This window comes from Dunckerocampus dactyliophorus, chromosome 8 (assembly GCF_027744805.1).
Source record: "Dunckerocampus dactyliophorus isolate RoL2022-P2 chromosome 8, RoL_Ddac_1.1, whole genome shotgun sequence".
Classification (NCBI taxonomy): Eukaryota; Metazoa; Chordata; class Actinopteri; order Syngnathiformes; family Syngnathidae; genus Dunckerocampus; species Dunckerocampus dactyliophorus.
In genome coordinates this window covers 31,743,712-31,766,648 of record NC_072826.1, presented here as the reverse complement: position 1 = coordinate 31,766,648, position 22,937 = coordinate 31,743,712, and the positions used below count along the sequence as shown (strand labels likewise).

Genomic DNA, 22,937 nt, shown 5'->3' with positions numbered 1-22,937 from the left:
GTCATTTCCATATTCACATGTCATTAACGTAGCATTATAATCTCCACTTTTATACGGCCGAGTGCAGCAGCACGGGCGTCCTTTCATCACTTCATAAACTGCTGCAGCAATTAGAATATTACAACGTGAAAAACGCGGCCGGTCCGCAGCGCGCCACCGCCGGAAAGAGAGGCGAGGCTGCAAAGTGGTTGCTAGACATTAAAATTTAATTCAAAACAGCCCGCTGATTCAGACACTCCCAGATTGTTGGGTCAGCTACAGTTGACATGAACAAACACAGATTTGTGTTTTGCACCACGCCGCCTGTCACATGAAGGGAAGCGTGGAGGCAGGAGGAAGAAGCGGGACAAAGGAAGACGAGGCTCAGACGTCTGGGAGTAAAGCGTGAGGATGACTGATGATGATGACAGGCTGCGCTCTTTCAATATTCCTCCCCGCTGACACCTCCTAGTCGGGCGTCGACACACCGTCACACACTCCCTCCTCACCTCGGCAACATTTAGCGCCTTCGACGTTCTCAAATCTTTCTCTTTGAGCCAAATAACTGGCAAGGAGTCTCTTGATGCCGCTGTTGCAGAAGAGCTAAAAGCCAGAAAGACAACAATCCTTCACTCTCCAAACATTTGGTGGTTAATTTGCACAGACAGTGATCCAGCGTGGGTTTCTTTTGCTGCTGTTAAATCTGTCTATAAATGGAGTCAAGAGGGAAGAGCCATGACAGATCCATTTGGAGGATCAGAAAATCTGTCTAGAGGGGGAATTTCGTGCCCGGGTGTCCAATAGCGAGCTGAATGTCATGTGAGGGGATCAGCCGGACACCTAAATATAAGCCAGACACTGACAATTATTGTCTTGCACCAATTGGAAACAATGGCGGCTCATTTATGAGGCAAACGTGGTCCGACGCCGCCAGCTCGGAAATAAAGTGCGACTGTTGCATTTGCCGTTCGTCCCCCGTGCCCATCGCCAGACACGCTGGGACCGACGTGTGGTTTTCTTTTACAGTAGAAGAGTGGATGGGTTTCGCCTGGTGCGTGTCACCGTACGCCTGGCGGCGTGAAGGCGTGTGCGGCTGGAGCGATACGTGTGCTGAAACACAAGTGGGAGATGTCAGGGTGATTAGCACAGCGTTAATAGAGCGCCGTCCACGCCGGCTGTCCAGCTCGAGACAAAACGTGACCTCAGATCGTCTTCGTCTCGTCTGCGCTCTCTCTTTTCTTTTTTAAACACTACGGGGACGTGCTCGTGTGTCTGAACGTCTGCGGCGCAGGTGCTGTCAGCCATCTCGCCTTCGTCTTCCTCCTTTCTCTCTCCCATTCACACACACAACCCCCCCACTCCTCCTTTACCTCCACGACTGTAGCCCCGTCCACTGGGAGACCGGTCGGTCGTGCCACTCATGTGTTAACATTACCATGGCAACCCTTCTCCTCCCCTTGCCCACTTTGCCACACACACACACACAGCCGAGACACTCGCCCACACCCACCAACCTCAAGACTCATACACACTGAATTCCTCGGACTGCATCCGGCGCAGGACAAACTTTAATCCACACGGGCCCGCCAGCCACATCAGTGAAAAGTCCATTCACGGTCCGAGTCTCTTTCAGGCCACTTCGGGTGAGGTCTGAGGCGTTTTCTTCCTCGGCGACATAAACTCCACTCTTCCAAGGGTTTGATTAAAGAAACAGCACAAGCGAACGTGTCGCAGAAGACCTCATGTGCATGTTTGTCGATGGGACGTACTTGTAACGTCTCCTTGCACGTCCTCCTGGTGCTGTCATGAGTCGCTGTGGAAAGCGCACATTGTTCTACAAAGCCTTCTATCTGCGGCCCACATGAATGACGGACAAATAAACCATGGCGCGCCGAAAAAAAAAATATCTGAGTCACGCATCCTTTTGCATCACTTTTCATGAATAACTTCTTCAGTTCTGTAGCCAAGACTACAGGCATTCATTTGGCGACTTAAGAAGAAAAGTGAGAAAGATGGCGGCGTACCACACATTGTACTGTCCATCCTAAAATGGCTGACATCACAGCCTCCTCTACGCTTGGCAACTGCCACCTCCTGCATGGGACAGAGAAAGTGGCAGGGGTTCTTTCCCCACAAGTCCCACGGTTTTTCTCCCCCCCCCACCCCCCGAGCACAAGTGTTTCTTTTGCTTGGAACTGTGCAAACATGCTGTTTTAGTGAGGCTTTGGAGCGGGCCGAGCTTCGATATGGCAAAGAACGACACAAAAGCCACACTAAAAAAAGAAAAAGGCTGAGCTGAAAGGCCCGACTAGATTGCACCTGCGTACTGTAAGACCCCGTCCTTCCCGGGAAACAAACAGGACTCTATATCGCGGCCCCGTGCATTTCTGTGAGAATCCGCTGGCGTCGTGAATGCTTGTTTGTATGAAAACCAGCAGGAAATGTGATCGGTTTGGCATTAAGATAGTTGATTCTCTTCTGAGAAGTTGAGGAATGTTGAACGCTCCAAGTCAGCTAAATCTGCAAACCATGACCATATGACCTCCCTTGGTATTCTCAGGCAGGGGACTCATTTGGAGCTGTGGGAGGCACAAGCGCAAGCACGATACCGGCAAGGTGCTGCCAGAACACCAGAGAAGGTACACGGAGGTGCCATGTGCCACCAGTCTTGCCACTTTGTCGCTGGATACAAACGCTCTATGGCGGCCATACTGGAACAGAAAGAGTTCCAATATGCAAAACACGCCTCCAAAGATGCACAATAATCAGCAGTTTGAAGACTTCAGGTCATCAAAGCAGTGTTCCTCAACTTTTATGGAGCCAAGGCGCATATTTTACGTTAGAAACATCCCGGGCAAACCCCTGCAACCCTCGTGAGGACATCGGAAAACCACCAAAGGAAAATAGCCACGGCAACAGGTGGCAACTCCTGCCATGTGGTGGAAGAGCATTTCATGCTTCCGCCTGCCACTGTACACAAGCGTTTTGGCGGCTACGCACAGGCTCCCAGTAAAATAATAACAAACTTTGCTTTGGCCTGAAAACACGAGACTGACTGGATCGCCGGTTACGGCGGACATGTGCGGCTCACACGCAGCCGTGCTGATCCCACCACTGGTAAGTACAGACATTGTATTGGAAGCATGGTGGTCGAGCGACAATCTCTTTATTGCGAAAACAAAAGCGGCTACCGACGGCCGAGCCACACCGAAACAGCATCGGCAAAGTCAACCATCCTCACTGCGGGGAGCCATCGCCGTCCTGCCCACACACGGCCAACGCTCACTCAGGGAACACGAAACTGCACTACAGCGCCGGGTCTCTGCAGCATGTTAAAGGACCTGCTCCTATGAAAGCGACAGTAACAACAGCAGCACAGTGGAAAGGCTTTTATTTTGAATGGCTTTTTATTTGGGCTGTCAAATGATTAGAAATTTGAATCAAATGAATCACTAATAATGATGTTCCAAGCACAAAATAAACTACTCCCAGGGAATATCCGGCAGTTGTTCAAACATCAGGACGCGTGTTCCAATCTAAGGAAGAAAATGTAACTTTAAAGAACCAAGGTTTGGTACCACCAGAAAAGCTTTGTGTTTATCACTTCTGAAGCGGTTTAGTGTGGAGGATGAAGCCACGGACAAACATGACACAGTTTCAGATGAAATTTTAAAAAATAGGATTCTTAAAAGGTGCCAGGATGAAGGAGGTGTGGCCAGTCAGGCTGCTCTATGCGCAAATGGCACTGATGGAAATCACGGAGGAAATCACTACTGCTATGGACAACAGAAGATGTGAAGCTGCTGTATTCATGGATCTGACAAAAGCCTTCCATACAATTAATTACACTATCTTAATATCAAAGTTAGAAAGGTACAGAATTAGAGGATTAGTTTTGAATTGGGTTAAAAGCTACCTAGCAAAGAGGAAACAATTAGTAAAGCTAGGAGAATATACATCTGGGGGTTTATACACCACGTGTGGAGTACCCCAGGGGTCCATACTGGGACCAAAACTGTTTAACTTGTACATTAACGACATTTGTAAAGTAACAAACAACTTAAAATTGGTCTTATTCGCCGATGATACCACCGCTTTCTGTTCTGGTGAAAGCACACAAGAACTCATTAAAAGGTCAAGGATGAAAAGGTCATATTAAAGTCATGGTTTGACAGGAACAGATTATCCTTGAACTTAAGTAAAACTAAAATAATGCTATTTGGTAATAGTAGAAAGGACACGTACGACCAAATACAAATTAATGGAGTGGATATTGAAAAAGTGGAAGAATATAAATTCCTTGGGGTTGTAATAGATGAAAACATGAGTTGGAAATCTCATATTAAAAATATACAGCAAAAGGTGGTGAGAAATATCTCAATATTGAATAAAGCAAAATATGTTCTTGACCAAAAATCACTTTTAATATCACATATTAGTGATGATCATTCATAATACCAAGTATAGACAACATACAAACCTTTATTTTTAATATCACACAGATTTAGATTTAGCAGATTTAGTACACTTTCAAACTGCTAGAATAATGTATAAAGTTAATAACAACTCGTTACCCAAAAACCTAATAAAGTATTTCTCAATCAGAGAGGAGAAATATGATCTTAGAGGAAGATGAAACCTAAAACATTTATATGTGAGAACTACGCTGAAAAGCCACAGCATTTCCGTGTGTGGAATTAAACTATGGAAGGGATTGAGTAAGGAAGTCCAACAAAGTACAGAGATGAGCACATTCATCAACAATACAAGCAGTTGATGTTTGCTAAATACAAGCAGAAGAGTCTTCATCATCACAATGATGTTCTGTCAGGTTTGCTATTTCTTGTTTTGTTTTGTTTAAAGAAAAAAAAATTCTTTACTCATATTTATCTAATTATTTATTTATTATCACTTATTATTACTATTATTACTTATTTACTTATTTTTTGGGACTTACCAATATGGATTATGTATTATCCTGACTATCACAGAAAACACGACATGGAATCCAGGAAGTGAACAACATGTACTGTACTAGATGTAGATTTGGATGGGGGGTAGGATTAAATAAGCTTTGCTTCTTCCTACTCCTTTTGGACATGTGGAACTGTCAAAGAATGATTCATGAGATGTATTCCATTGGAACCTTCATGTTCAAATAAACTAAACCAAACTAAACCAAACCAACCAACCAATGTCATGTGATTATATTTATTTATCTCTTTGTGTGTGTGTGTGTGTGTGTGTGTGTGTGTGTGTGTGTTAGAGATGGAAAGAGGTTGATTTAATATTTGCTTAAGGAGGGGGTGGGAGTAAATAAGTTTTACTTCTTCTCACTCCTTTTTGAATATACAATTTTATTTTTCTTTTTTCCATTGATTCTTATTTATTGGATTTTTTTTTGAGAGAGAGGAAAACTGTGCTTTCTTTATTGTTTGTTTTGCGCCTGATTCAAATATATTCAAAATAAACATTTCAATCAATCAATGTGTGAAATATGCCTATTTTTACTGTATTTTATAAACAAAAACATAACATGAATAAAAAGATAAATGACAGCATGCAAATATAAAGATATATATATATATATATATATATATATATATATATATATATATATATATATATATATATATATATATATATATATATAGCCCCAAATGAACTAAAAGATAGCACATATATGTGAAAATGTGCTTGCCTAACGCTAATAGTAGCACTTAGGAGCCCAGAAGTGTTGCGTTCAAAGACACCACGTAATTTCAGTTGAGCTTTGCGTGTAGATGTATTTTCTGGGGTTTCCAAGCATACTAAAGTGCAGCAAACTGTACTTCCGCAGGAAGCGTTACACTAGTGAGTCTTTCTGTTTATTTATGTACCACACATACAGGCATGATAAAAAGACATCATTGTGATTTTTGGAGCGACGGTGAACGGCCCCCGCGGTGGTCCAGTGCCGATGAGGAAGTGCGGTTCCGAGGAGGACTGGAGACGTGTTTGTGACTTGCACCGCTGCTGATGTGTGCAGGTCAGAGTAAAGTTATTAAAAAGCAGCAGACTCGTGCGTGGCGGTGTGGGGACGCTACGCTACGCTTCCGTCTGCCGTCCTAACAGAGAGGTGTGGCTTGACGTGATGCACATGCGTTAATTACGTAATAACATGATCAATGAAATACATTAGTTACTACCGTTAACGCGCTTTTTATTCATGTTTCTTTTCATTCTTGTCTTAAGTGTTTTATTGCAGTATTTTATGTCCTTCGTGTGTACAGTGTGACTGACTCAGGCCTTCACTGAGCTACAGTGCCATTTAGGTAGAAGATCCAACATGCACCAAAGCTCATACGTTACCCAAGGACCACCTGTAGTGTGTCCCTGGCAGGCCTGTCACGATAAGCGATACATCGATTCATCCAACGATAAAAAAACAAAACAGGTCAATAAGTGTTTCATCCGTGCGCATTGGTTCCCCAGTAGAATGAACGGAGAGAGTGAGCACTCATATCGTTCAACCTCTTTGTGGAGGCAGGGTGACGAGTGGGTGGCTACAGAGGGTTAGCAGTTAGCTTCGTGAGGCAGCATACGCTAACACGAAGAAGGCGCAGAGGCGATGGTTTTCGGGGCGAATGCCACAGCCGACAGCCTCGGTGTGGGAACATTCTGGTTTTAAACGGAATGAACACCGACCACCGACATGGTCAGTTTTCTCAACTGGAGAAAAAAAAACCTACCGATGGAGATGCCTCGTGCAGCGGAGCCTTCGTCTCAACAGTCAACGCTTACTGAGGCGTTTACAGTCGGCAAATATAAACAGCACAGTGCTAAATGGTGCGCGCTCACAGACAGTGTTGTTTATTCTAGGGACTGTCAATAAATTACATTACAATAAGAGAGTTTGTTAAAAAATAAGTCATATTCTAAATCACACCACAAATGGATCTATAAGCATGTCAAATGATTGGTCCTACCCTAAAAGTATTTTCTATGCCCATTTTTTACAATTGGATCTTTTATTGGATTAGGGAGCTGACTCCCAGACGTTTGTTCCAAAAGCCAAACAATATTGTTGCTCATGCTGTGGAATAAAAAAGTACATTCAGCAATACTTTGCTTGCATTCTTTTGAATGCTATTTTCATAACCACATTCAATTCCACACATTCATGTTTGGAACAAAACCTTATTGTTAAAAAAAAAAAAAGATCAGTACCGAATTGGATCGACAAGACTACAAAAAAAATCGGATTGGATCGGAAGCCAAAAAATGTGGATCGGGACCCCCCCCAGAAAAGACTCACCAGTAAAGCAGTAATCTCCTTTGTTTGTATGTTTGGCTGCTAATTGTTTTCCACTTGTGAAGGAGTTGAAAGTGTCGTTTAAACGTGACCTGTGCACTTAAAAAGGGCTGTAAGATGGGCCTGTCTTCGGTTATTTGGTGATTTGGTTATTTGTATTTCCAATATTTTGCATGGAAAGAATTGGCTCTAAATTGCAGTCATCGCGATGGACTTGTACAAAGTGGTACAATAGCCCCACGCCGGGTGGTATCCGCTTTTGTGTCTCACATTTGACAGCTTGGGAACATACCTCCACTTTCTTGGCCCTGAAAAAAACAGTTGGCGTGCACTCCAGCATTTAGCCCTATGGGGTACTTTACTGTACATTTTACCACCGAAGGACAAAAAGGGACCCCTACTGTAGTCCTATTTGTGACAGTGCAGAGCGAGGGATGAAAGGGAGGCTGGCTGGCCTCATTAGAGCGCTTCTGAAGACACGGGAGCCTGTTCCCAGTGTACATCCTGCTGGAGTGAAAACCTCCACGCACACAGTACTCACCGGGCCAAGCTGCCAAAACGACAACAAGCCAAGAGCTCGTCTACCACGACTTGCTGGTCAGCGTGCGCACACCCACAGATGGAGTACGGAGCACGCCCCCGTGGAAAACCTCAGTCCTTTCCTTGACCTACATTATATGTAACGCCCTCACATGGTGAAATAATTCAAGCCCGTTCCCAAATGTGCCAGTGAATCATACCCGTCTAGCTGCCACGATTCATTTGGCCTCTTGTTTGGTGGACCCACATTGCACGGTCCACAGTGGCAACATTACTCAGCACAGCGGTCCCTCCCCTTAAGGCAGAGGGGGCACATGCTTTCCAAAGCTGGGTCAATAATTATGTGCAGTGGGGGGGGGAGAAATACATTCCTATACCGGAAGTGATACGTTCAACAGCTCGAGGACAACCCACAGTGTGCAAAACATGTAGAAAAGAGCAAGTCATTTCTGCCAGTGTTATGCGTGCGTGTGTGCGTGCGTGAGTGGGTGTGAGTGAGTAGGGCAGAAGCACATGTTGGTGGGAGGAAGAGGAGGAAATGAAAGAAAGCGTCCTGCCTGTGCATTCAGGCCTACCACAGGAGGACGTGCGTATGGAGGCTGTATGTTGAGCCCGCACTGCTCGGCGGAGGACCGAGGAAAGACGGCGCTTGTGCCACCGAAATCATCGTATCCGCCACACTGGAGCCTACAGCGGCGGCACGGCGGGCTCCAAGTGTGACAAAGTGACGCGTAAAGCCATTCCAAGTCCATTCACACAACCTCGGAGACACTCGCCAACGGCCAGCTGGCACCCTATGCGACCTTTAGTGTAGTCAACCCTCCTCCCAAAAATTAAAAAACACCCCCTCCACCTCCTGTCGCCATTTTATACATAGGCGACTTCATGTAAACTACACCCGATCAACATCCACAATTCCGAGAGCGAGACGTACATTTTGGTAAACAACTTTGGAGCTCGGCTGCTCCGCCTCCGAAAGAGTCGATGTGTCCTTACCTCAGCGCGGCCAGATGGAATCCGACATGAATATATAGAAATGAATAATATTGGATGAGCTCCGATCGGCCGAGCTTGGAGCAGAAGAGGCGAGCAGGGCGGTGGGGGCTCTCCTCAAGTGAACCCGGTGAACTGGCGTGAACCCGTCAGTGACCACGGCAAGGTACATTACATGACATGAGCTGCTCAACAACTACTGTCCGCCATGCAGGACGAGGCAGCTCCAAAAAAATGATAGCGAGTGTATTTCCTAGGAGCACGTGATTGGGAGCGTCATCCAAAATCCAAAAGCCCTTTCATCTCAAATTTTGGAGAGGGGCGGGGATGGATGTGTGTGTGTGCGTGTGTGCGTGTGTGTGTAATAAAAAGGAGGGGGGGACGTATAGACGAGAGTTGGGCCGGTCGATCCACACATCGATATTACCGCTACCGCGGCGGTATAGTATTGGCATCAGATCGATACCGGCGTGATATCGTCTATTTTCACATATCAGTGTTTTTTTGTTGTGTTTCAAGTATATTTAAATGTTGTTAACAAATCCAGGGAATAAGTTCTGGGGGGCGAAAAGTCGTTCATGGCTTTGGCTGTGTGTAGTTGCAGTAATCCCTCGCTACATCGCGGTTCACCTTTCATGGATTCTCTATTTGACGGATTTTTAAAAGTGCAATTTTGCATGTTTTTTTAACAGCATATGAATGCGCGTTGTGTTGTGCGTCCTTGTGGCGTATTAGAGGATCTATCTATCGGTGCTCTGTTGTGTGTGTTATTGTATTTCCCACTGCTACCAGTCGAGGGTGCTGCACACTCATGTGGGAGATCCACCTGGTCTCAGGATGTGTTTCCGTGCCTGTACCAGTAGAGCCACAACAGTCCTGATTGGCTAAGGGAGAACCTGCCCGTTGTGCTCTGCGTTCTGATTGGCTGTAGACCATTGTCACTCAATCTCCTTCCGTTTCCTGTTGTGGTCAATGGCTAGCTAACTATAAACTAGCTAACTGTGTGAGCTGCTTGCTAACCACCAATAAACAATAGAAGAAGAAGCGAACAGGCTAAATGAATGTTCGGTTCAAGGAGGACGACGACGGCAGGAGCAACATGTTTTAACAAGGATACAAAAACAGAGGAGGAGTCACTTCATAATTTCTTGTTGAAGATGATAGTTTATGATATATTATTGTTATTGTTGTTGTGATTGCTGATTGCTATTATTTGAATTGCTTTTGTTTGTATTTTTGGATGGTGTGTTTGCGTGTCTTCTCTTTTTGATTGCTTGGTGTGGATTTTTGTCTCCTCGGGTATTGTGGAGCTGGACTGGGGTGGAGCTGGGGTTGTTGCTTCTTTCTTCTGCCGTTTGTTCATTCAATAAATTAAAATAAATAAAAAATACAAATAACAATAATCATTTCTTGTGTCTCACCTGGTAGGTTGATCATTACAATTCCAAGGAAATGTGAACTTTGAGTGTTTAAATGTGATCAAATGTTCATGCCTGTCAGAGAGAAGTGTATCAAGTGTATGGTGGGGGCTTTTACAGCCTTCAAACATATACAATCATTGGAAACAAATAAAGTGGCTGCTCTGCGAACTTCACTTATTGTGGGCTATTTTGGGAACCTATCCCCCGCCATAAACGAGGGAACGCTGTATTTTGCATGATTGACCTTATTTTGCTCAGTTGTGTGTCATAAAAGGGAATCATTTGCTGACATTGTTACAACTACGGGGGATCCCACTCATCAGCCTCCCTGTTACGCAGTGCTGGAGACGAAAGTACCACCGTTAGCCACAGGAGGTGGAATGTGGTGTTCACCCTGGTCATGGAACGTCGTGCCAGCATGACACCCCTGCAAGGCCAACCAGTCTGTATGCTCATTGTGGATTTGGAAAAGGCATTTCACCGTCCTTGTACAACCGGAGCAGGAGTCTGGTTCACATTGCCAGCAGCAAGTTCAGCCTTCGCCAAAGCTGCCCTTTGTCATCAGTTCATTATTTTTCTGAACGGAACATCTGGGGGCAGCCAAAGTGCTGTGGGTGTCCAGTTTGGGGTCCTTACGGTCTCATCTTTGCTCTTTGTGGACGATGTGGTCCTGATGGCCTCATCAAGCTGTGAGCTTCAGCGTTTACCGAGGAGGTTTGCAGCTGAATGTCAAGCTTCTGGGATGAGGCTCAGCACCTCCAAATCTGAGGCCATGGTCCTCGGCGGGAAAAGGCTGGATTGCACCCAAGGGTTGGGAGTGAGGTTGTGCTCCAGGTGGAGGGGTTCAAGCATCTCAAGAGCGAGGGAAGGCTGGAGGCGGATCGGCGCAGTGTCTGCACTTATGCCTTCACTGTACCGGACCGTCGTGGTGAAGAAAGAGCTGAGCCAGAAAGCAAAGCTCTTGATTTGCGGGTCCATCTACATTCCTACCCTCTCCTATGGTCATGAGCTTTGGGTCGTGACCTGAATTAACAAGATCGCGGATGCAAGCGTCTGAAATGTGTTTCCTCCTTACGGTGGCTGGACTCACCCTAACAGATGGGGTGAGGTGAGGAGCTCCAGGAGGAGCTTTGAGTAGAGGCGCTGCTCCTTCAGGTGCCTCCTGGACGCCTCCCTGGTGAGGTGTTCCAGGCATGCCAGCTGGGAGGAGGCCCCAGGGTAGGCCTAGGACAAACTGGAGGGGTTATGTCTTACAGCTGGCCTGGGAAGGCCAAGGGGTCCGCCCGGTGGAACTGGAGGAGGTAGCCAGAGACCAGGAAATCTGGCCTTCCCTACTGAGACTGCTGCCCCCACAACCTGGACCCGGATAAGAAAGAAAGAAAACGGATGGATGGATTTTGCACAACTTAATTTAGCTCAAAAAATTGTACGTAATAAAAGAGAATACTTTTATTATCCGTCCATTTTCTTCCGCTTATCCGGGTCCGGGCCGCGGGGGGGAGCAGTCTCAGTAAGGAAGTCCAGACTTCCCAGTCCCAGTTTCACCGGGAGGACACTGAGGCATTCCCGGGCCAGCTGTGAAACATAATCCCTCCAGCGTGTCCGAGGTCTGCCCCCGGGCCTTGTCCTGGCCTGGCATGCCTGGAACACCTCACCAGGGAGGCGTCTTTGTTGATATTGTTGTATTAAGTAACCCACCTCTTGCTGGGATAGGCTCCAGCATCCCCTAGTGAGGATAAGCGGCATAGAAGATGGATGTTGTATTAAATATTATTCAATTGTTCAGTAAATGTGTTGATACATTTTTTTATTTTAGTCTGATTATAGTCATGGTCAACAATGTAGAGGCAAAAGTCACAAAATCAATCAATGAGCTAAAAAATGTCCGAGTAAAAAGTATCCGTGTTGGTATCAGCAATACTGGCCTGTATTCATTTGGTATCCGATCAAAACCAAAATTTGTCGTCTGGCCAAACTTCAATGTATAGACCGGTTCTTGTGTAATGTCACCGCCAAGACAAGCACGTGAGGCAGGAGGGGGCACCAGTGTCCTGTCTTGGACACAAATGCGACTGAGATGAAGGACCAGTATTCCACCAAGTGTGTGTTTTTGCCAAGACCGGGATATTAAATGGACTCAGGCCATTAAGTGGCCTAAAACGTACACGTAAAACATTTAGCTCCTGCACATGGTTTCTAAATATGCAATCATTATGGATCAAGGGGGTTAGTAAGTGCAGGTCATCCCCTCCTTTTTGCAATTCAGAATTTTTGATCTGTTTTTGTGGGGAAAACCCGCACATTTGTGTGTGTTCTCTCCGAAAATAGCCACTTTTTTTTTGCATAAAACCCATCACATTTACACTCATGCCTGGATTATACTCACGTGTCAAAGCGCCAGCATATACTACGCCATCTTACTCCTCCCCCTCCAAACCCTCCTGCGTAGTGTATTGTGCACCCCCAATTTCACATCAACATTTGCAATAAAAATGACACTCACTGATGACACTCCCCAACTCTCCTTGATTGCCATTGCTCACTTGCAACGAAGGAGGCTAACAAGCTACTAAATCAAATCGCCGTCATTGTTGCTGCCTGAGTTGACTCTCTGGAAAACACTGCCCCTAGTGTTTCAGCAGAGAACTGCACATCACACACTGAACCCAGGCAAAGAGCTATAAATGAATCAAGACGGCATTTGAAGGGACAGTGTGGTGAATATGCAGCAGCATAATGCAGGCTTAAATCGGTAATAATTTATGTACAGCGTAATAACGCAGCATGCACGTGCGTCTTTCAACAGTCAACTTTGTTGCCATACGGACTCAAACAATCATTGCGGCGAGGTGAATGCAAGTCGTTTCTGGAGTTCCAGCAGTGTGGATTATGTAAATGAGGCGTTGGAGGAATGCCTGCGTCATCTCAGACTGCTAGCTGGGAGGACCCAGCGGCTTGCGTAGCAGCGGAGTCGTGTACCACCGCTTTAGAGCTACATGGACGTGGCACCACAGGAGACGGAAGCGTGGTTGTAGCGGTAGGGGCTAGACCAGGCGTGGTAGATATTTGTTTGAATGCCCACATGGTGCAGTAAGTAGGATACTTTGTGCGTTGTGTGTGTTGACATGTTGTGTTGTTTGGATGGCTTTTTTTCTACAAGATTTTTCTACAGATTGCGTCTGACTATTTTGGTGACTCAAGCGTGCCACAATAGCCCTGCAAGTCATGTTGCCAGCCCCACTTTCCATGTTAATGGTTTAAAAAAGGAATTTGGAAATTCCCAATGGGCTGGATTAAGACGCTTAGCGGGCCTGATGTGGCCCCCGAGCTGCAGTTTGCCCATCCCTGGGCTAGACTGCGACTATGATCCCTATGATCTGTTCTCCTATCAAACAGGTTACATTTTACAATTGAAAACGTGTTTAATAAGTGTGAGGTATATTGTAGGGCTTAGTGCCAAAAATAGGCATTTTTGGCGGTTTTGCGCTATTTGCAGGGGCTCTCGGAACGTGATCTTTGCAAATAGTGAGGATCTACTGTCCTGTATTTGTGTGAATTGGATACGACCACACAGAAAAACATGTGACAGCGTTGCTGTTTCTCAACTCGGTAAAGTGCAGGGTTGGTGTGGGGTGAGCGAGTTATTACTTTTGTCAGTCCGAGCACTTATTGGTTATGAAATATTGTCCTTTTCTGCAGTGAAGCGGTGATGATAAATGTCTTGGATTCACAGGAAGATTGTATGACTAACTTGTTAAGATGACTCTGCCACAGATGCATGGTTTATTGGCGTTGCCGTGACGTATCAAGCCGCATTATAGCCCTACATTCCATTCTCTAGCTGGCATTTCAGTTCGACATTCATATCACTTCTGAGGGAATATCAACTAGTAATAAAAGAGTCATGTCAACAAACAATACCAGTGATTAAATTGGGCAATGCAGGAGAGTAATCTGCAGAAAGAAATGTTATTATGTGGAACAAGCAGCAGACATATATATATATATACATATATATATATGTATATATATATATATATATATTTATATATATGTATATATATACATATATATATATATATGTATATATATATATATATATATATATATATATATATATATATGTGCCCCATGGTTGAACAAGTTGTATATGCATGGCTAAATTCCCCGTTAGTATAAGAATGTCCGCCATTTATTTCTTTAAAATACCTACATTTGATTCCACTTTTGTGCCCACAGGTAGATTAGATTAGGGCTGGGCGATACTGCAAATGTTGGTGCCGATCCGATGACTTTGTGATTTTGCCTTTATTGTATTAAACGGGATTGTAATCACATTAAAAACACAGGGCAAATATTTTAGGCAAACACGTGTTTTGGAACAATATCAACAAAATAACACAATTATTCCTTTTATTACACACTATTGTTTGGGCAAAATAAAGTCAATATAGTGCTAAATAATTGAACAACAGCAAAAACTGTTGGTTCTCATTCAAATCTTTGACTTTTTGCCACCAAATCCCTCCTGTGTCCAAAAACTGAGTGTGTAAACGATGTAACAATATAGTATATAAAAGTATCAATAGCAACGATGTGGACAACACAACGACATAAAAATAAACAGAAAAAAGAAGAAGTGTAAATCATCAATCTTATCGACCATTGGTATCGATACGGTCGATATTTGGATCGATTCGCCCACCCCGAGGTGAGATAGCAGGACGTGATCACAGGACAGTAAAACTAGTTCAGTGTTGGACAGCCGTGCTAAAGCTATTCTTACACACAGAAGCAAAGGGTTTTTAACAGGAAGTAAATGTCGTAGAAACCCTGTAGACAGGATGCATCTTCCACATATATCGGCTATGTTGTTAACATTTATAGAACCAATAAAGTTCAAGTTCACCTCGTGATTTTTTTTTTAGAACGACGCGTTTAAGGACAGAGGAAACACTACAGAGTGAAACCTTCTGCTGTGCTCTGTCGAAGGAGGGCAGAGCAAAGGGACTTCCACGAACCGTGTTTGCATCCAAACCAGCCAATCAAATAGTGTTTACATTAAAATGACAGTCCCGCTTGGCCAATCAAGCGCCACAATCCGAGTACGAGAGTTTCTAGACAACCAATCGCGATACAGGACAGGGGGGAACAGCGTTAAACCACAAAATACGAACCCGTATACCTGTGGGTGAAAAAGCCTCCACCCGTGGGACGGTTAGGCGCTTTCGGGCTTTGAACAGGGAAGAAGAAATGGCGCTGTCTCAGTGTCTGGAAGACTCGCCGCTTCGGGTGAGCTCAACGCACAGAGAGTCGAACATACAGGAGGTGTACAATGAGAGACACCGGCTCGCCTTGGAGGAGCTGCTGTCCGGGGGGGTCGACAACTTTCTGGACTTCCTCAGGAAAGAGGACATTGCGAACTTCCTCTCGGACGAGGAGATCCAACGGATCCTCGGCGACGCCGTGGCCCCGCGTTGCGTGTCATTCCTCGGCGAGGACCAGGCGCTGGAGCAGTCGCTCAGCAGCTCAATGGACTGCTCGTCCGTCACTTATTTCCCCGAGGTGTCGGACGTGGAGCCGCCGCCGCTAGAGATCGGCTGGCCGGCCTTCACTGCAGGCTCTTACCGGGGAGTCACCAGGGCCGTGGCGCACTTCCAGCCCAGTTACGGGGAGAGTATTTACGCCTGCAAGGAGGCTGTCAGGAATATGATCAGCAGTGCCAGAGAGGTACAGCTTGACTATGACCAGCTATGCGTTTTATTGGAATATTTTCTACTTGTAAATCAACCTGAAGTATTATTAATGTTGTCACCTGCATATGCAGTATTAAGAGGGTCAAGCCCTTCCTCACGAATGCAGTTAATGAATTAGAATAAAAAATATATTTTCTAAACTAAAAGTTGTCATACTGGATGATCCCCATGGTGTGTTGTTTGATCAGCTCATTTTCTTTCCTGCAGGTTTTAATGACACCTAAATGACCAAAGGGAAGTGCAATCAAAAGCAGGATGAATATTCATAGAGGCGTCATAATGCCTTATTTGAGCTGACAACCCAGTCTAGTCTTGCAAGAAGGAAAAGACAGTTGAGGAGGAGCTGTGGCTTCGGCAGCACCTCAGGCCTTGCAGCAGATGTGCCTCGACTTGCTCTGCTGCTGTCATTTTAAGTTGCACTTTTGTTGGAGAGCGTTAAAAATTCTGATTCTTTCTTTGTCTGTTTTGTAGAAAAAGACTTTAAATCTGGACTTTTTGTATGAACTAAGATGTCAGATAATAGCCTTTTGTCACGCCAAGGAACTTGTAGCACGCAGAGTTTACTGTACAAAAGACTGCAACTGTGCATAATTATCACTTCTCTGTTTTGGCACATCCTCCTTCAAATAATCCATGCATTTTCATTCAAATAAGGCAGATGAGATTGTATGTGTCTATGACCAGACTGGAGTCTTAAATCTGAGATTAACGTTAACATCCATATCTAATCCTCCGCACACAACAGCATGTGAAATTCCACCCCTCTTGGTGAACGTGGAAAATCTCGGTGCAAAACAAATCCCTCATAAAAGGCACTTGTCTCTTTTTTGGGGGGGGGAAAGGTCGCTTGTTTGCTGACCAAGTGTTACTGCAGATTGCCATGGTAACAGACCACTGTTGAAAGAGGGCATCTGACTGAGATTCACAATTCTGTTTCAGTGAGGCCTTGCATTTGATAACAATGACAACACAATCCGCTCGACATCTGAAAAAGCACTGCTGCTGCAGCAGCCCTACGATAATTCTGATGGAACGCTTCTGTAATTTTCCACTGCAGGTGATTGCCATAGTTACAGACTCCCTGACAGACCTGGATATCTTTAAGGATCTCCAAGAGGCATGTTCTGCCCGCAAAGTCCCCGTTTACGTTCTGCTGGACCGGTCAAGCTGTCCCTCTTTCCTCAAGATGTGCAGAAACATCGGTGTGTGCTTGGATGACCTTCAGGTAGGCTTCTGGTTCCTTAAGTGAACATCTGGTAGTATTAAATCCAAATATTTCCTTTGAGAGTTGATGTAACCGGGCAAGTCTGCTGACTGCTCTTTTGTTTCATTCTTTTTTTTTTTAATCCTTAAAGCAAATGAGAGTGCGAACCATAACTGGTACGACTTATTACACGAGATCCGGAGCGAGGATCACCGGGAGAGTTCATGAGCGCTTCATGCTTATTGACGGCATCCGAGCGGCTACAGGCTCATACAGGTACGCTAACCATTTATTCATTGCAAGTGGATTTCAGGGATGTTTTCATTTCATCCGCCAGGATTTCATGCGATGAACTGACATTCTTCCAAAAGTCCAGGGTTATTCAAAAAGAATGAACAGATTTCATGACGCATCGCTTCAGTTGTCAAGCATCGTCATGGAATGAGTCCTTGACCATTTGGAACAGATGTTTTCTAAGTTCTGAACGGCTGCCACCGGGGGCGCTGTAGTCACATTGTTCCTCCGGTGACGTTGGCCGGAAGGGGGCCCGGCCGAGATCTTGCTCTTTGTGCTTGGCTGTGAGATCCCCAGACCTCACCGTGTGCGCTTGACAAAGGTCTGTGCTCTCTGAGTGCTTCTCTAGTTTGTTTTTGTTCATGTCTCATTTTATTTCATTCATATTTAAAGTTCAACTGCACTTAAAAAAGTGCACCACAATGTCATCCACAATCCTCCTGTGAAAGATGAAGACACGTCTTCCCCTTTTCTGTGTGTTCTAGGACGCTAACAATGCACATAAGGGGACACGCCTATTTCCACTCTCGACCCTCCAAAAAACGCCAACAATGTTGCATTGACATAACTGACCTGCCTTCACTCATTCGATCCCAAACAGTTTTCGGAAGACAAGCCCTTCAGTGGCGGCCATTTTAGTCTGTTTGGATTGATCTTTCAAGGCACACAGAATATTGTGTTCTATGGCAACATAAACATGGAACCTACCAAAATAAAGATCAGACTCCCGACCCCAACCACGTATTTACATGTCTTTTACATTTTTGTGCACGAGAGGCAAAAAGAGGTGACGATGCAAGTCCCCACTAACACACTTCACATTTGGAGCAATGCCCTCCTCGCCAAGTACACAAAGCCTTGCCATCCTTTCTGTCGGCATGACTTGGCAAGCTTCACATTTATTACGCCACCAAATCATGTCGGTCACGACTGCGCCAATGTTTCACGCTCTCTTCTTGCCCGGCCGGCTTCTAAAACACGTTTTTATAAACTCGAACACGCCGATCCCGAAGACGCAAGAGGCAAAAAGAGGTGGTAACACAAGTGCACACCAATGGATGTCACTTTTAAGCCATAAAAAGAGCCACAAAGTGGCAGAAGCGTGTTTGATAAGAATTTGAATGGGGGAAAACATACATAGTAAGGAGGAAGTGGAAGAACAGCGTGCAGAAGTTTATGCATTGTAGGGAAATTTTAACACACGCACACACGTGTGCACGCACACAGTTGTGTTCCAAATGTGAAAATTGTAAATAGTTGATGGTGTTATATTTGTAAATAAATTGTTCTTTTGATGTAAAACCAGCCTTTTTTGTGTTGGTATAGTTGTTTAGATATTTGAGCGGTCACTAAGGCAAAAAATTAAGTTAAATTAAAAGTTATTCTTGAAATGTATCTTTTCACAAAAAGCTGCTTTTCTCCCTTTTTTTTAGTTGGGAACTGATATTTTCCTGAAACTTAACTATGTTCAATGCTATGTTCAACTCAAAAGGTAGGAACAAACGTTGTTTTTCTGATGAAAGGCAGGAGTCGAATGTTTCTTTTGGTAGGTTCCATGTTGATAAAGCCGTAGAACCCAATATTCTGTGTGACTTGAAAGATCGGTCATAACGGCCGCTAACTGAAGGGGTTGCCATTTGAAAAGTGTCGGGGACCGAATGAGTTAAAAGGATGAAAATACAGCAAGTATGACAAGTTATCATGCTCACAGCATGCATAGAACACCATCAAAGTAGTTATCCATTTCACAAGACTGTCAGCAAACACAAATAAAACTAAGTTTGTGATGAGTGAAATACATAAAAAAGAACCATCCATGTATAATAGCTTCCCATTTGGGGAAAAATGTGTATGGAGGATCTGTCAAAAGTTTCATGTGGTTCTAATCTAGCCTGCACATGTGGTAGCAATTGGAATTTAACATGGACGTTCCCATTTCACGTCTTCAATGCACGACGAATCAGATGCGTGCAAAAGAGAAATGAAACTATGTTGATGTGCGATTGATTTGCTTGTTGAGCGACACGCAGCAGCAGACCACACAGACGCCGGCACGCCACGGAGATGTCAGTAGTCAGGAAGCACAGCAGCATCTCTCCATCACCTGCTTGGTTTAGATTTTGTCCACAGCGGGACTTGAACAACGATCCTCCATTTTCAAAGCCCAAACCCTTGCACATGAGCTACACTCCGCCCTATCTGTCTTAAAGGGACAGTTGGGTTTTTTGACATGACGTTGTATGACATCCCCATCGGCGGTGTAGTACATCAACTGTTGCATCTTCTTCTTGTTGGTAGTGCCGCTGCTGTGGCCCCCACATATGATGGTTTTACCGGCCTCCAGCTCTCCAACTAAGATTTCCATCTCAGTCTCGGTGACGGTCCGCTTCTTTGTCTTCGGCTTCTCAGCAGCCGTGATTCAGAGGAAGCGAGGGAAATGCAATCAAGGGTGATTAAATATGGATGCCGCATTCATGAGCCACTTTGCATCGACCATTTATGGCGAATTCGAGGGTTAGGAGAAGGGTGGAGTTGCGTGCGCACATTTGGACAGCAGGTGAAGCACAAATTGCGTGAATGTGTGCGTACGCCACTTTTTTCTAGGCCTGAGTATTTTTGTCCGTACGCACATTTTGGGTTTCTTGTATGCAGACTTTTGGCCAGATTTCCTCGTGAGGCCTCAGAACTGGACTTAAGGGACCGAGTGGGGGTCAGTGGCGTTGATGGACTACACCGCTGATGGGGATGTCTGAACTATCCCATTAAAGGCTGTAACGTCTGACATCGCCTTTCACGATGTTAACTCTCCATCTTCCATGCAGGTTTGACTGGACTGACGGCAAACTGAACACCAGCAACCTGATCGAGCTTTCTGGGCAGATAACAGAGAAATTTGATGAAGAGTTCCGGATTCTTTATGCACAGTCTCTACCCATAAACACACGAGCACCTCCCAGTGTCCGAAACAGTGGAATCTTTGAGCACATTCCCACCAGACATCTGCTCACTTCCTCCCCGTACCTGAGGAGGGAGAGGCCTGTGGAGTTGGTGCGTGTGACCGGCAAGCTCCCAGCATCATCACCGCATCCGCACCGTGAGGCTTCTGCTCCAGAAGCGGGTAAAAGCGTCAGCGCCGCATCAGACAAGTCTACCACGAGTGATGACTGGTCGGAGCAGAAGAACATTCAAGAAGAAGTCCTTGCCGGTGCTTTGAGTTCCCCGGCAGAGCGGCCTGCAGAAAGCGAGCTCGCCGCCCCGAACGTAGTGCTCTGCCATGTGGCCACTCAGGCTAGCTTGTCCGTGGCAGACGGCGACACGCAGACCGACCTCCATCTTGCGCGGAACCTTGGCCTGGCTCCGGACATCGGCACCCGGAGCCAGAAGCAGGCAACCTCTCCCAGCCAAGCGGCTCCGGCTGGCACCTTGAAGGACTGTCTTCACAATCTGACCAAAGAGCGCCAGCACCACTACTCGGCCATCCGCTCCAAGCTGGAGCACATGATGGCCGCCCTGTCCCAGCGGCGAGAGCTAGCAGACATGGCCGCAATGACTCGTGGTAGACAGGCGGTGCAGAAAGATATGCTGTGGACGGACCCCGGACTGGGTGTTGATCAAGCCATGGTCAAGTGCTAGACGTGCTCACCGGTCTGACTTCAGCTTGTTTTTCTTTGAGTCCTTTCTACGCAGTTCTTAGGAAATACTACTTAACGCTGTGCAGACGTTGTGCAAGATGACTGTCACTGTAATGAACGACCTTCAGTGAAATGGCAACGTGCCTTTGTGCTGATTTCATCAAACACGGCTGCGGTAAATGCATCTAAATATACTTCGTCATTGTGCCTTGCTAATAATAAAGTGGCCTGTTTGCTCGTTAGTTGCGTGCCGTGTTCACTTTAAGCCCCGTTTTATTCTTTTTTAATTGCAAACAAGTTGTCATAAAATGACGGGATCAGAAGCTTCAGAGCACACGAGGAAGCAAACCCTGCCAACGTGGCACGACAACGACAATAAGCACGGGTGTCTTTTGCGCTGCAGTCTTGACTAAATGAGTGGAGACAGCGCCTGGGACACTGGCACCTCTTTGGAGAAGCCGTGTCATTGATCGTGAGCGTAGATGAGGCAGACTGATTATTTACACACACTTATTCAACAGCAGCTCACACAGTCTTACAAAGCAGTCAGGAAATATCAGATTTCCAGACAGGAGAAGAAGCAGGGGGTAGGAATTTGTGCATAACTCCACATTAGCAATGCTCTGCTGAACGTCCTCCTGAATCTCAACATAATAGCAGCTTTGCATGGGCGCTAACGCTGCTGAGCCTGGCATGAGCGGTGTTTTCAACTTCCTATCGTGCACCGAAGGTCCCGCTGTGAATGATCAAAACACATCAGAGTCTTGGCTCTGGTAGTGAGAAGTGTGTTCACGTTTAGTCCCGCTGAGCTTGATGTGTCCAATGTTTCGCCGCCCGAGGTGCGACTGTTCCACACGGATGTATGCAGATTTAGGAATCCACCCAGGAGAAGGAGCATCCGGCGCTTACACGGCCCAAAACAACGCGTTCATTACTTTTTGCATTTGGGTTATTTGTGCTCGTTTTGTTCATTTCCCATCAGCAACTTTTTTCACAGTTTTCAGCTTTTGGAAAATATGAAACACTAAATGACGACAAAAAGATCAATCCAAAGTATTCCCCCCCCCCACAGCTTAATGGGATCTCTATGACTTTTAAAATGGTAGACAAATGCCAACTCATCTTAACGCCACCTCCCAATTTTCATTTGCTTCATGTGGATCACGGGTGTCCAAAGTGCGGCCCGCGGGACGTTGCAGATATAAAATTATAAAAACCAAAACTTGCAAAAATGGGGAAAAAGGGCAGAGAAAAGGCTGAAATGCTGATGCTAGTGAGAATAACACAAAGCTTTGTCTTCAAATGCATACAAGGGTTTTTGTAGCAAACTTTTCAATATAACAATGAGTGTAGTGTAGAGTATTTGATCTGTGCTCTTCACTTTTCATTCATTTGGATTTTTTGGGTTTTATGGAATGATTTTATGTTTTATGAAGTGATTGTACCCTTCTTTTCTGTAAAGCACTGTGAACTACCTTGTGGGCTCTAGAAATAAACTTGCCGTGACAATGATTAAAAATGTGTACTCAAATTAATCACAGTTAATCATGATTAACTCATTCGATACCAAAGACATATTAATACGTTTTTTTTTTCTTCATTTTTTTGCACGAGAGGCAAAAAGAGGTGATGACGCAACTACAGACTAAAAGAAGTCACTTTTCAGGCAAAAACGGCCACAAGGTGGGAGGGATGCATTTGATGAGCGCTCGGCATGGATCTTTTGCATGCATTAACGCACTCGACAGCAAGGAGGAAGCGAGAGAGCGTCGAGGAGTGTAGCGTGCAGAAGGTTTACGCATCGTAGGGACATTTTAACGCACG

General features: G+C 45.3%; 2 protein-coding genes across 3 annotated transcripts in view; one reads left to right on the top strand and one right to left on the bottom strand.

Annotated features, from left to right (window-relative positions):
• The window catches only part of zhx3a (zinc fingers and homeoboxes 3a), a 30,481-nt gene extending 21,350 nt beyond the window's left edge, over nt 1-9,131 (bottom strand). The window contains exon 1 of one of the 2 annotated variants that reach the window (XM_054783676.1): nt 8,810-9,131. The gene's annotated coding sequence lies outside the window, so the exon portion shown is untranslated. The remainder of the gene's footprint in view (nt 1-8,809) is intronic. The other variant, XM_054783675.1, reaches the window with a different exon arrangement.
• Nucleotides 9,132-14,809: 5,678 nt separating this feature from the next.
• On the top strand, nt 14,810-22,614 carry fam83d (family with sequence similarity 83 member D). Its single transcript, XM_054785851.1, has 4 exons — nt 14,810-15,957; nt 17,041-17,208; nt 17,339-17,463; nt 20,304-22,614. Exons 1-4 carry the CDS (start codon nt 15,481-15,483, stop codon nt 21,112-21,114), a joined length of 1,581 nt encoding a protein of 526 aa, XP_054641826.1. The 5' UTR covers nt 14,810-15,480; the 3' UTR covers nt 21,115-22,614.
• Nucleotides 22,615-22,937: the final 323 nt, after the last annotated feature.

What these genes read in the sequence shown, in the direction of transcription:
- fam83d (XM_054785851.1), top strand. Translation starts at nt 15,481, where the DNA reads ATGGCGCTGTCTCAGTGTCTGGAAGACTCGCCGCTTCGGGTGAGCTCA. An exon ending in TGATCAGCAGTGCCAGAGAG is followed by an intron (nt 15,958 to 17,040) that starts GTACAGCTTGAC and finishes TTTCCACTGCAG; the next exon opens with GTGATTGCCATAGTTACAGA. An exon ending in GCGGCTACAGGCTCATACAG is followed by an intron (nt 17,464 to 20,303) that starts GTACGCTAACCA and finishes TCTTCCATGCAG; the next exon opens with GTTTGACTGGACTGACGGCA.